This window comes from Prinia subflava, chromosome 12 (genome assembly GCF_021018805.1).
Source record: "Prinia subflava isolate CZ2003 ecotype Zambia chromosome 12, Cam_Psub_1.2, whole genome shotgun sequence".
Classification (NCBI taxonomy): Eukaryota; Metazoa; Chordata; class Aves; order Passeriformes; family Cisticolidae; genus Prinia; species Prinia subflava.
This window is the reverse complement of record NC_086258.1, coordinates 7,989,148-8,002,372: the sequence shown is the minus strand read 5'-3', so window position 1 is coordinate 8,002,372 and position 13,225 is coordinate 7,989,148. Positions and strand designations below refer to the sequence as shown.

Sequence of the window (13,225 nt, the reverse complement as noted above, 5' to 3'; positions counted from 1 at the left end):
TCCCAGAGCCTGGGAGAACTGGCAGGACTGGCTGCTCCCACCCTGCGGGCACATCCCAGCACCAGCTCCAGGCTCACCCCTTCCTACCCAGCACTCTTCCACCCCAGTGCATCCTGTCCTCCCTCCACAGGGCTGCTCTGGGGTCCCCGGATTTTGGGCAGGATTGGAGCATCTCTCTGCTCTCAGGGATGAGCCAGGATGAGCTCCACCCTCCCTGGCATTGCTACCCAGGCTGTATCCTAAGGTTTGCCTGCTTGGGAAAGCCCTGAGTGTTGGGGTTCCCCCACCACCATCCCTGGGGTGCTGCTGACCTCCACCAAGCTGTGTCCCCAAGCTGTGTCCCCAGGGCATGGTGCTGCACCTTCCAGCATCTGAGGGCAAATTCAGCTGCTCCAAGAAAGAGACCTGGAGCATTCCTGGACCAGCCCCACATCCCCTGAGCTGCCCCAGGGTTTCGGGAAGGCGCCGGCAGAGGAGGAGCCTCCCCTGGTGTGCGTGGGTGAGGGCTCCAGATGGGCACCTTGCTGTTTGTTACCTGCCACCCAGGGCCTGCTGCAAGAAATCCCTGCCCTGCAACATTTCCTGCACACACCTAGAGGCCGTGAAACCTCGCCAGACGTGGTTTTTCCTCGCCTGCCCAGCCTCAGCTCCCATGGCTCAACACCGGGACAACCGGAGGAACGGCCGGGTGCCCGCAGGGAGCGGCGCCCAGCACCCCTCGGCCATCCCAGGCAGAAAAACACGGGGGAAAAAGGGAGAGCCGCAGCCTAACAAAGCCTGATGGCCTCTGATTCCCACAGAACAAACCTGCCCCACAGGCCAGGCATGAAGAGGGAGCAACCTGCCAGAAGGGAATTGCTGGTTTTCCCCCTCTCGGAGAGGAGGGTGACGCTCCAAGGCAAAGCACCAGGGCACGGCAGCACCGCTACTAAAACACAGCTCCAAACACTGCCAAAACCCCCTCAGCCAATAAAATCTGTGTCTCCCAAGTTTATAAACAGCAGAGGAATGTGCTGGCAGGGTGTAACTCGGGGTGCCAGCAGCAGCCACCCCAAATTGCCCTCTGGGGGTCCTGCTCCCAGCAAGTCCCGGCTCTGAAGCGCTGTTTAAAGTCTCCCACATTTGCACACAACAGGTACCCGCTGGCCTGGGGCCAGGCTATCTCCAGCTGGGATCAGCTAAGCCTTCCTAAGTGCTTAAATAGGGGCCTGCAGGTAATTGTCCCAGGAGCCTTAACTCTTCCTGGAGCCCCTCTGATGTCAGGGCCCTGATGAGGAGCACGGTGTGGAAAACCAGCAAGGCTGGCAGTGGAGAGGACGCGGATTTAGGGCAGCACAGGTCACTGCATCCTGCCCTCCCAGCCCTACTCCCCACTGCAGAGCTTCCCAGCATCTGCCTGGGCATCCTATAAATAAATCCCACGGCTGGGGCTGGGGAGAGCAGCCTGTAAAGCACAAGGCATTAACACCTAGGCTGGCACGGCTGGCTCGCAGCGTGCCCAAGCAGCCAGCCACGATTTGCTTAGGGGTGCAGAAAGTTTTGGTTTGCCCCGGCAGGAAGGGAGCCTGGGTGGCCTCTGTAGGTACAGGAAACCCCTTTTTATCACGCACATCGCTCTGCTTCCTCTGGATTTCTTTAACCTTTCACTCTTGGCCTGATTTATGCTCTCACACTGATTTTTGCACGCGTGCATTTCCCTCCTCCTCCTCGCCGCTCCGGTGCTGCGGAACCACACCAGCAAAAAAAGCTGGCAGGGCTTTGGCATCCGGCTGCCCAGAGCCAGAATAATCCCTGCAGGGAAACCTCCTGCTCTGCCTCACTCCAGAGGAGCTGGGTTTGTGCAGGAGGAGGGGAAAACGCCGTGTCCTGTGTTGTTGTGCTCCGGGGCTGAGCGCACCCATGGGATCCACGCTGGGCTGCGTGTGATGGGCAGGCACTGGAGCAGCTAATCTGGGACCCCAGGGACACAGCACAGCAAAGCCAGAGATGGAGGTTCTGCTGCAGAGGCGCTGGGTGGTGAGCCCCAGGCTCCAGCACAGCCCAGGGCTGATTTTTCCTTGCAGACACGGAAAAGAATCCATGAGCAGCTCAGTTCTGAGCACTCCAAAGCATCCAGGCAGCATCCAGCAGGCAAATCCCGTCCACAAAGGGCATCCCCGGCACCACAAGCACGTGGAGAAATGCCCAGCAATGCCATCAGAGGCAGGAGGACATGAGGACAGCGGGGACACAGCCTTCATGTCACCTAAAGGGCCTCTTGGGTGGGAAGAGGAGCGGCTTGTTCCCAGTCTCCACAGGGATCCTGGCACAAAATGAGCAAAACATTGGACTGTGCTGGAAGCATCAGTGTCCTGGGAGTGCATGGGGAAGCTGAGGCCAGCAGGAGCAGGGACAGCAGCACAGAGCCCAGGGAAAGCCTGGGGAGGAATCACAGCTGAACCAACTCTCCAGGCCCAAACTGGGAGCATTTTAACCCACTCAGTGGGATAAATAAAGAGTGTGGGAGCAGGTGGCCCTGGTGTCACCAGCCATCACCGGGGGGAAGGGATGACACAGCCAGTGCACCAACGTGGAGTTCCATCCCTGCTGTGCTGTCCTAAACCCCACATGACAGCCTGCTCAGTCCCATCCTTACAGGAAAAAGGAGAAAACTCCAAAGGGAGAGCAAACCAGGAAAGCATCCCTCAGCCCATTTGCGTGGGACATGGGAGGCCACCCTGAGAGCCACCAGCTCACAGGGCTCCCTCAGTCTGGCACGGCCAGCAGAAAGGAAATGAAGTCGCAAAGGTTATCGCTTTGGTGTTTGACTGAGCATAAAAATCCCGCTCTGAAAACAAAAACAAGGAGAGGGAGACGTGGAGAGTGCAGGGGAGGAGAGGGGCAGGGAGAGGGGCAAGGAGAGGGGCAGGGATGTACAACCCCAAAAAACAGGAGGCAGTGCAGGGGCTCACCCCACATCAACACACATCTCCACGGCAGGAGAGTTTCCCGGGAAAATAAATGCAAAGTCTGTTATAAAAGTTTATCAGCGAGGAAGAGCGAGCGCGCCTGACGACAGGATAGAGATGTCATTATTTTCATGCATCTGCCTTACCCAATTTTATTTAGTTGCTTTCTGCACCATTTCATGCTCATTCTGCTGCTGAGCTAGACAATTGCTTTATAACTCTAGGGTGCAATTTCACTGTCTGTGAGCCACACGCACGCACGCGGGGGCTGCGCCGGGATGGAGCGGGGAGCTGCACCTCCCTCCCTTCTCCCCACACCCCCAGCTTTGGGAGCTGGCCTGGAGAGGAGTTTCCTTCCCACATTTGAGGGGAAAAAAAATTAAATTAAAACGCTAAGCCACTGTTTTTAATATATTCCAGGGGGGAGGAGGCCCAGTAAGCGGCGGCTCCCCATTAAGGCTGAGCAGGATGAACTGGAGGGCAATCTGCTCTCTCACGCTACGTGAATGAGGAGAGACAGAGCCCGGCAGGCTGCAGGGCAGGAACGCTGTGAATCACGCTGGATTTTTATGATCAATTGAAAGTCACACTTGAACAAGTGCAGGTCAGCAGGGAGGGTTGGTCACGCAGGTGCAGAGCTCCGAGGCAGCGGCTTTCAACTCGCTCGAGTCACCTGGTCCCTCACAGGCCTTGGGGACCCTCCTTGGTACCCCCATAAACATCACCCCCAGGGCTGCTGTGGGGTCTGAGGGGTCTCCAGAAGCAGCCCCAGCACTGATGGGATGCAGTGTGGGATCATGGATTTCCCCACCACAGTGTGCTCGAGCATCCCCACCTGCTCCACACTGTCACCTCAGCTCCTCCACTGCGGGCACAGCCACGGCTCCCCAGGCCTGGTAGAATCCCTCCTCTCCCACAAATGGGGCAGAAAAAAGAAGGGGTGGGGGCAGAAGGGGAGCCCAGTTTGGTCTGGTAAGGATGACCAGTGCAGAAAGGGTATTTTGCATTCTTTCATCTCCCTTTTCCAAGAGCCACATCTGGTCCTTGGGAGCAGGGCAGGGGAGCTGCAGCACTGGCAAACCACTCTCACCCATCCTTCCCATCCCCAGGAGCAGCCAAACAGCTCCCCCAGCTCCATGTGACACCTCTGCTCCTGCCTCTGATCCAACTCTTCTCTGCCACCACTCACCCGCTCAGCTCCTCCATCCCCTCCCATCCCAACCCATGCCTCCTCCGTGTCTCAGGGTGGATTTTGGCTGGAAGCTCACTCCTTCTCCTCCATCTCCGTGCCTCGGGCTGGATTTGGGCTGGAAGCTCATCCCCTCCTGCACTTCTCCTTCCTCTCTTGCCTCACCACTGCCATTGCCTCACTGTGACTCCGGAACGGGCACGTAGGAGACGCGCTGCCCACAACAAAATTGTCTCGCAGCAGCCCACAGAGTTCACAGCAAAGAAAAAAAATAAAAAGAAGGAAAGAGAGAAAGAAAACAACTCTCCTCCAGCACTCACTTGTCAGCCAGAAATGGAAAAACAATAATCAAATGTTTCTGCCTTCCCGCCCAGCAGAAACGAGACGGGGCATCCCTCCCTAATCGGCTGCTGGCAGCACAAAGGATCTGCTCCCCGAGCTGAGGGGGCTGTAAATCTCAGGAGGCTCCCTCAGCTTCCCCTCCCTGGGCTTTTTTCCTTTTTTTTCCCATGTCTGTAAAGCTGAAGAAAGCCAAAAAGAGGAGCCCATGAGAAGTAACAACCAGCTGGGAATCCCATTACCATTTTATTGGTCCCCAATCCCGCTATTGCCCCTTTTATCTCTTGGCTCTGCAGCCATCCCGCAGCTGATGGGATCCAGGGAAAGGCAAGACCCAACCCCAAATACACCAACCTCCACTCATGGGCCATCCAAAAAAACAAATCTTTGACCAAAAAATCAAATCTTTGACCAAAAAATCAAATCTTTGACCAAAAAATCAAATCCCCCAGGGCATGGGAGAAGGAGCAAGGACCACAGTGCGAGGGATTATCTCCTGCTAGAGCAGAAGGGGATGCCAGCCCTCATCCTGCTGCCAAATTACCCCAATCTTTAGGGTGTTTGTTCCTTGCCCTGTGCTTTGGGAGCACCTGGCTCGCCCACAAACCCCACCTGGGAGCTTTTCTTTGCTCCTGGGCCAAAAAGCAGCTTTGGGGGGAGGTGTTTTTTGGACCCTGCAAAGCCCAGGAGAGCTGTGTGGAGCTGCCACCCCAGAGGGATCAGCCTGGCCCAGCCGAGGTTTCACAACCACCCCACGCCCTCGCTCCGGGCCCCGTTCCCAGCTCAGACGTGCCTCAGTTTCCCACCCTGCATCGGTCTCATCTGGGCAGACAGAGGAATTTTTGAAGGCCACATCCATCCCCTCCTGATGTGCAGAGGCAGGGGCTGGCACAGGAACAGCTGCGACCAGAATTACAGCCCCAAGGTGTAACCTTGGAACTTTTATTGTGGATCACAGTCAGAGAAAAGGGAAAGAGAAGAGGGGGGATAAAAAAAGCCCAAGCATTTCGTGCTTACGAATGGTCTGTTTGAACAGGATTATTTTTTAACTCCACGTCAAACAAAATTTCAAAGGAGAGGAGCTGCATTTGGGCTTAATTTGAGCCCTTTCTTCCCTTTCTCACAAGGGAATTGTTCCCTGTTTATCTCAGAAAACACCCTCCATTTTGAAAAGCTCCCTCCCCTCTAAATAAAAACTCAGGTTGTTTCCTTGACTTTGCTTTGCTTTTTCTAAGCCAAACCTTGTCAGAAAAGGCAAGTTCTCCCAGCCAGTTTCCATCTCAACAATAGAGCATTTTCCCAGGCTAAATTGCTTGTGTCTGAAAATCTTCTGGCAGTTTGAGCTGGCTGGCATGTGTGGGGATCCTTCTGTAGGGTTTTTTAAATCCTTATTTGCAATATTATTTCATCTGCTTCGCGCTGCCTTGATGTTTGAGCAGCCTTTGGAGAGACACAGCCGCTCCTCCCTCCTCCTCCTCTGTCCTCCCTCCAGGCACACGCTTCCCTTTGAGGAGGAGGAGAGGGGAGAAATAAAATAAAAGACAAGCAAAGAGGAAAATGTCAGAAAGCTGCTTTTTGTGTGCGTGTCAAACGTTCAAAGTTATTCCAGAGTCTAGTCTTTAAATGTAATAAAATACAGCAACTCCTGACAAAATCAATTAAAATAAAACCACCCAGGCTGCCTCCCCTGTTGCTTTGTAGCTCGACTGACTCGGAGAGCCCACCTGGGCTTTTTAGGGAGCAATTAGAGAAGTGCTGGGATGGATCCTGTGTTGGCTGCGTGCGCATCCCTCTGGTGCTGGGCATCCCTGCACGGTGCTGGGCATCCCTGGAGGTACCCATCAGATACTCCTGAGCATCTCTGATACTCCTGAGCATCTCTGATACTCCTGAGCATCCCTCCAGAGTGCCCAGCTCCTTCCAAAGCCCCCAGCACCCCTCTGAAATCCCTCCACACCACAGGTCAGAGCGAGGAGAGCCCCAGCTCCTTCCCGGGAGGTGCTGATGGCTCTGACACGGGGATCGGAGCCAGAGGAAGATTAATTAGAGCCCAATTAGGTTGCCCAGCTCGCAGAGAAGCTCCCTGCAGCACTTGGCCAGCAGGGGTTTGAGGGATCCCAGCTTTGGCTCAGTGGAGGAGGCACAGGGACCCCTCAGTGTCCCCACACCAGCACCACCCCCCTGCTAAGCCCCTTGCCAAGGGCCACCAGCTCTTGCTGTCTCACTGCTGGGATATTTATAGCAGGAATGATTCGGGGATTTCAGGCAGCTGGGAGCTCGGGGAATACTCTGAGCACACACAATCCCCAGGAAAAGGCACCAGGATGCTCACAGGAACACACAGCCCACGGACAAGGCAGGACCTAAGCACACCCCAAAGCCCTGCAGCACCCACAGCTCCTCTGTTTGTTTCTTCCCTTAACCATCCCCCCAAAAAAACTAAAAAAATCCAAAATTCAGCCTGGTGGCATATGGGAACCCACCCCTGCTCCCAGAAAACAATACTAAACAAAAAGGGTTTTAACCCATTTCTTAATAAATATTTATTTTCGCCTTGAAGATGTGGGTGGGACAAAGCCAGGGTGTATTTTCCAGTGAAATGTTTTGATTCCCCCCTTGTTGGTTTTTTTTTCCCCCCTCAAAAGGAGCAAAACGCCAATAATAATATTTGCAATGAATAACTCAAATTCTGTGGCTTTCTCCCCCGCTCTCTTTTAAATAAATAAAATGCCCTAAATTTGAGAAACACAAACGCTCCCTCCAACACAGCAGGACGACGTGGAATAAACTCAGGGACGCTCTCGGGATTTATGTCACTGTCACAGCCCAGATTCTGGAAAAGGCAGGAATTCCTTCCCGGCTCGTTTTGCATATGTCAGCGAGGAGAGGTCGAGCCCTACACGAGGCTCCAGCAGGAGAGACCAGGACACAACCAGACTCCATCTCCTGCTCCTGCCAGGCCCTGCTCCAGCCCAGCAGCCCCAGGGAGACAACCACAAGTGGGGCAGAGGATCCCTCCTTCCTCACTGGGATGCTCAGACTCTTCCTACACCTCTCCAAAGTTCTCCTCCCTGCAGATTGTCCCATCGGCTGTCAGGTTCTAATATAAAGAGATATTCTGGTATAAAGAGCAGGACTGAGCACGCTGGTGAGGGCTCAACACAGGGTCCCACCCAGGAGCTCCAATCCAGGCTCATCCCAGCCCCACGCCCAGGGATGCAGGATGAGGGCGCCTGAAGGATGCTCACGCTCCCACACGAGGCAGCCCCCAGCCCCTGGGCTGTCCCAGCTGGGCACACGGGGGTTGTTTTGCTGTTTTCCTCGGAGGTGTTCCTGCTCCAGGCACGGCCAGTCCTCAGTCCACATCCTGAGCAGCTGCAGCCGGCCCTGGCACGGCTGCAGGGCTGGGAACAGGGACACACAGAGGTGACAACCGCTGCAGTGACCTCCGGAGGGAAGCGCTGACACCCATTAACTGTTTGTTCCCCCACAAAGCTGAGCCTCCAGGGAGAGCTCCTCAAGTCCACCACCCCTCTTTTCCTCCCCAGAGATACCCAGAGAATGGGCAAAGGGGCAAAAAAAGCACTAAGAGGATCGTAGAAGCTGGAGAAGAAGCAGCCACCTGAAGAACGGAGTCCTTGGTCTGCACATCAGTGCCCTGTGAATGCCTGGCCTCAACCCATGCACCCCATCAGAGGTGATCCCCACAGCCTCAAAAGAACTTGCACCACAGATTTTTGCTAAATTTTCCTCCTCCTGGAGACCTGGCACAACACAGAGGAGCAAAAGCTGAACAGCCCCGAGCAAGCTAAGCCTAGTAAAGGCAGGACTGTAACTCCAGATGGCTCTAAGGCAGCATCTGCTGCACCCCGAGGTGTTTTAAGCCTCACCAGGGCTGTGGAGGTACCTGTGCCCACAGGCTGCAGGTTGTCCTGGCAGTGGGATGGCAGCCTGGTGACAGCAGCCAGCCTGGGAGATGCCCAGGGACGTGCTGTCCTCACGGGGAGCCTCTGGCTGGCATCTGCCAGCAGCTCTCCAGAGAAGCAGGAAAATGAGATACTACTATTAAAAGTGCCCAGTGCTGGCCACACTTCCAGCCATGACATCAGCGGGGTTATCTTAGTCTAACCACGGGCAGGACTTGGCCAGGAACCACCACCAGGTTTGGCCTTGTTGGGCCAAACTGAGCTGAGATTTTGATGGGGATGGAACAGAGTCGGATTTTGGCCGTGCTGCTGCTGTTGCCCAGCTCAGGCCTGTCCTGGTGTGCAGGGAAGCAAACCCCACAAGCTGGGCTGTTTTTCTCTCCTTGGTTTTTCCAAAATGACATGAGGTAGGGTTGGTGAAACACCCTGGGACTCTGCAAAGTTGGGACCTGGTGGGTTTTGGACCATCCTACCTCGAAAGAGGCCCCATGGCTCATCCAGCTCCGCTCTGGTTTCACTGGGAAGGTCTCAGTTCACATTCCCCTCAATCCCTCAAACTGCTCACAAGCTTTTAGACACAACCTGCCTGCAGTGCCCAGAGCAGGACCAAGATCTCCCCCTCCAAAACCTGCACCAACCACTGCCCTTGCAGCCAAAGGGATTTTTCTTGACAATCGGTGCCCGAAACACCAGCGGAGAAAGTTTGGGAGTCTCACCTGCAGCAGCACAATCCCACACCACACACCCCAAACAGCTCCCACAGACAGATGGATTTCCTCCTGAGACAAGGATGAGAAGTTTTACGCTCCCCCAGGATGGCTGTCCTGTTTTCCCCGGGGATGCTCCTGGTGTGCAGCACGGTGTGTGGCACAGCCCCGCCACGCACACATTTCTAAAGGAGCAGATAAATCAGTTGTTTTCCACTTGCACCAGCGTGAAAACCTTTCCCCCAGCCAGCAGTCACACAGACTCTCACCCTCCTACCCCCTCAAATCAACCTGACTAATAACACAAGGGATTTTTTTAGCATTTATAGGGTAACAGCAGAGTTCAGGACTGATAGAAAACACAGTTAACATGCACAGAGGCCTGAGCCTGCCTGGATCAACAGAGACAATTTGGATTGTCTTTCAAAAGAGCACCCAAGGAAATGTGAATCCCCCAAACAGCCACCCCTCACTCCAGCAAGGCACCCTCTGCTGGGATGAGCCCCAACAGCTGCACTGGACCCTACCAAAAGGCACTGGTTTGATTTGGAATCAGGACCCAGTGCAGGTGAGATGCTTTTGGCCCCAGCAGCATCTCCCAGCCAACGAGGGGCTGAAATCCCGTGAAACTGGGATTTTTGAGGGCACAGAGATGCCACCTCCAGCTCTGCCAGCCCACAGGGCCAGGGTCTCCCTGCCAAAACCCCCAGACCACCACAGCCCTGGAAACCCTCTCAGCGAGCTGGGCTTGCAGGAGACCTTGTGACGGTTGTTTGTGTTTATCCTGCTCTTTGAAAGGAACAACTGAAATTGCAATTTGTAAACAAAACAAGCAAAAAAAAAAATTAAAGGAAAAAAAGAAAAGAAACAAACAAAACACAGCCCCGCAGGCTGGAGAGGCTGAGCACAGATTTAAAGCCCAGAGAAGCCAGAAGGGATGGTCTCGCTGGCCATGGCTCGCTCGGCCGGAGGCTGGGAGCCACAGGGCTCAGCAGGGACAGGGATGGCAGCATTGGCCCCTCTTCCCCCTCGCCCGGACTTGGCGCCAGGCGACTTCGCTCAAACTTTTCTTCCCCCCACCCCGAGCACTGAGCTCTGCAATATCACTTCTCCTGGAAGCGAGACGCAGGAGGCATTTCGCCTTTACAAGCCAGGACTTGACTCAAGTCACCGAAACGATGGCAAACTCCGGCTGGAAATAGGTTTTAAAACGCAGCTAAAAGGAGAAGGGAGGGGGGGAAAAAAAACCCCTAAGAACAAAAAGGCAGGAGGGTCCCAGCGGCGGCGGGTCTGGCAGCCGGCGATGCGAGCGGAGGGGCCGGCGCGGGGTCCCCGCGGGCGCTGCCTCCCCCTGCCCGGCTGCGCGCCCCGGAAAAAAAAGAAAAAAAACAGAGGAGAAAAGTCAAAAATTAAAGAAGAAATAAATAAATAAATAAATAAACCGAGAGGGAAGGCAAGAGGGGGAAGCGCAGGCTGCCGAGCCCCGAGCAGAGCGGGCCCCCGGCAGGGAGGGGGCTCTGCCGGCTGCCGCTGCCCCGTTCCAAAGCGCCTCTGGGGCCGCTGCCCCGCCGGGGCTCGGTCCGGCCCAGCCCGGCTCGGCTCGGCTCGGCTCCTCGCCCGCGGCCCGCCGTCCCTAAGGCTGCGGCACGACAGGGGAAAAAAAAAACCAACAGCAAACCAAAACAAAAATAACCAACTCCGAGGCAGGGGCCGGGGGCAGGGGCAGGGGCCGGGGCCGGCCCGCGCTCGCCGCGGCGCTCCCCGGGGAAGGGGCGAGCGCATCCCCCGCCCGCCGCCCCCCGGTGCGCGCTGCTGGAGGGGGCAGCGGAGCCGGGCCGGGGGGGAAGGCGGCAGGACAGGCGGTGATTTTCTCGTCCCGAAGCACCCCCCACCCCCCGCGGCAGGAACGGAGAATCTCTCGGAACAGAACTCACCCAGCGGCAGGAAGTGTTTGGTGTCCATGGCTGGTGCTTAACTCATGCCAAGGGGCTCGGCGAGAGCGGCGGCGAAAACACACAGGCAGGGCGGGCGGAGGGGAGGGAAATCAGCGCGGGGGGAGAGGAGGGGAGGAGGGGAGGAAAAAAAAAACACCCACGGGGAGGAGGAGGAGGAGGAGGAGGGAGGAAGGGAGGGAGGAGGAGGAGGAGGAGGAGGCAGCGGGGAAGCGGCGGCCCCGCAGCGGCGGCCCCGCGCAGCCGAGGCGGCGGAGTTGTGGCAAACTCCAACAATGTAACTCCGCCGGGCGCGCCCGGCTCCGCGCCGGGGCCCGCGCAGGGGAGCGGGAGCGCCCGCCGGAGCCCGGCCCAGCCGAGCCGAGCCGTGCCTGAGCCGAGCCGAGCCGTGCCTGAGCCGAGCCGAGCCAAGCCAGGCCGAGCCGAGCCGAGCCGAGCCGAGCCGAGCAGCGCCGCCCCGCGCCCGCCCCGCCGGCCCGCGGAGAGCGCTGCGCTGCTGGTTGGCGGTGTCGTGGTGTTTGATGGTTTTGTTTGGTTGGGTTGTTTTTTCTTCTTTTTTTTTTTTTTTTTTTTTTTGGTTGGTTTGTTGGGGTTTTTTTTAAAATTTAGAGTGATGAGGAAAGGGGAGGAAAATAGAGTGGGGAGAGAGAGGGGAAAAAATAAAAGGAAAAAACGAAAGGGATGAGGAAAAGGAAAAAAAGAGGGGGCTAGGAGGCGAAATTAGAGATGGGGAGAAAGGGGAGAGGGGGAAGAGAAGGAAAGGAGGGGAAAAAAGGAGAGGGAAGAGAGAAGGAAAGAAGAGCAGAAATAGAAGGAAAAGAAGAGAGGGAAAAGAGAAGGAAAAAGAGAGGATAAAAGATGGGGAAAGAGCATAAAAGAGGGGAAAAGGAAGGGGGGGAAGAGGAGGAAGGTGAAAAGGGTGAGACAAGAAGGGGAAAAGATAAAAAAGAGGGGAAGAGAGAAAAAACCGATGCGTGGTGCTGCAGTGGCAGCCTCGGGAGGGAAGAGGGGGGTTCCTCGAGTGATGCTGAGCAATGCCAGCTGTGCCCAACCCCGGAGCAGCCAGCCAGCCCCTGAGCTGTGTCACACGGCGGGCAGCGCTCACAGCACCATTTATTTCATTTCCCATCCGTGAGGCACGACAAAAAACTCTCCGCAAATTCTCACCTCCTCCTCGGCACCGCCGGTACCACCCCGGCAGCACCGCTGGCAGCTCGGCAGAGCCCCGGCCCCCCTTGGCAGGCAGGCCTCCAGGTTTAATAAATGATACTCAGCCCTGTAAGAATGTGTATTAGTGGCTTGATGGACCAGAGCGACTCCGCTATGCATGAAGCATATTAAACGTGGTATCGACCCTGGCTTTCCGCGGCGGTAACATGCATAACAAACAGGCTGGGGCCACGCTGCAGCTGCTCACACACGCTGGGGAGCCAGGCTGGGCACTCAGCGAGGCAGGGGTGACACCAGGGACAGCTGCTGGCGGAGGTTCTGCCCGCACAGGTAGAGCCCAGCTCTCCTGTAGAGAGTGGACTGGGGGCGATGGGGACAATCAGGGTTGTCCCAGGCGCTGTGCCATCACCTCCCGGTGTGGTAGGTGCGTGGAACGCTCCCCAGCTTTATCTGCTCTGATTTATTCTTTAATTGGCAAAGCGTCTCGTGCCATGAATATTAGTGAGTGAGCAGCTCCTCCCGGAAGAGTGAGGCCTCTTCTATCCCTGCGTGCCCTCATCGTGCCGTGTCGCTGTGGGATCCCCAGCACACGGGAGAGGCTCTGGAAAGGCCCCAACACCTGCATTTCTCCTACAACTCTTCTGTTGTAGAACACCAGACCCTGCCCTTCCTGCAGGGCAGATCCACGTGGGGATGGCTGGATGAGGGGGACACAGCTGGCAACACCCCAGGATCCCACTTTGGGGCCTCTTCACCAAATCCCATCTGCTTTAGAACAAAAAATCCATTGCAGTCCACCTGAAGAATTAAAAACACCAAAAAGGACCCGTCTTGTGTGAGGCAGGCGGCTGCAAACTGACACTCAGGTGGAGCTGCAGAAGTTAAAACAAAGTAAAGCGTCTTGGATCCTTTTAATCCTCTGCTCCTGTAATTTCAGCATGTCCAAACAGATTTTGGTGTGTGTGTTTATAACTGGTAACTTCATTTGCTCCCG

The 13,225-nt window shown here is 56.0% G+C and overlaps 1 protein-coding gene across 1 annotated transcript in view; it reads right to left on the bottom strand.

The window, feature by feature from the left end:
- RXRA (retinoid X receptor alpha) overlaps positions 1 to 11,448 on the bottom strand; it is a 102,524-nt gene extending 91,076 nt beyond the window's left edge. The window contains exon 1 of the mRNA XM_063408923.1: positions 11,044 to 11,448. Within this exon, the coding sequence (XP_063264993.1) occupies positions 11,044 to 11,071 (28 nt within the window). The 5' untranslated portion in view covers positions 11,072 to 11,448. The remainder of the gene's footprint in view (positions 1 to 11,043) is intronic.
- Positions 11,449 to 13,225: the final 1,777 nt, after the last annotated feature.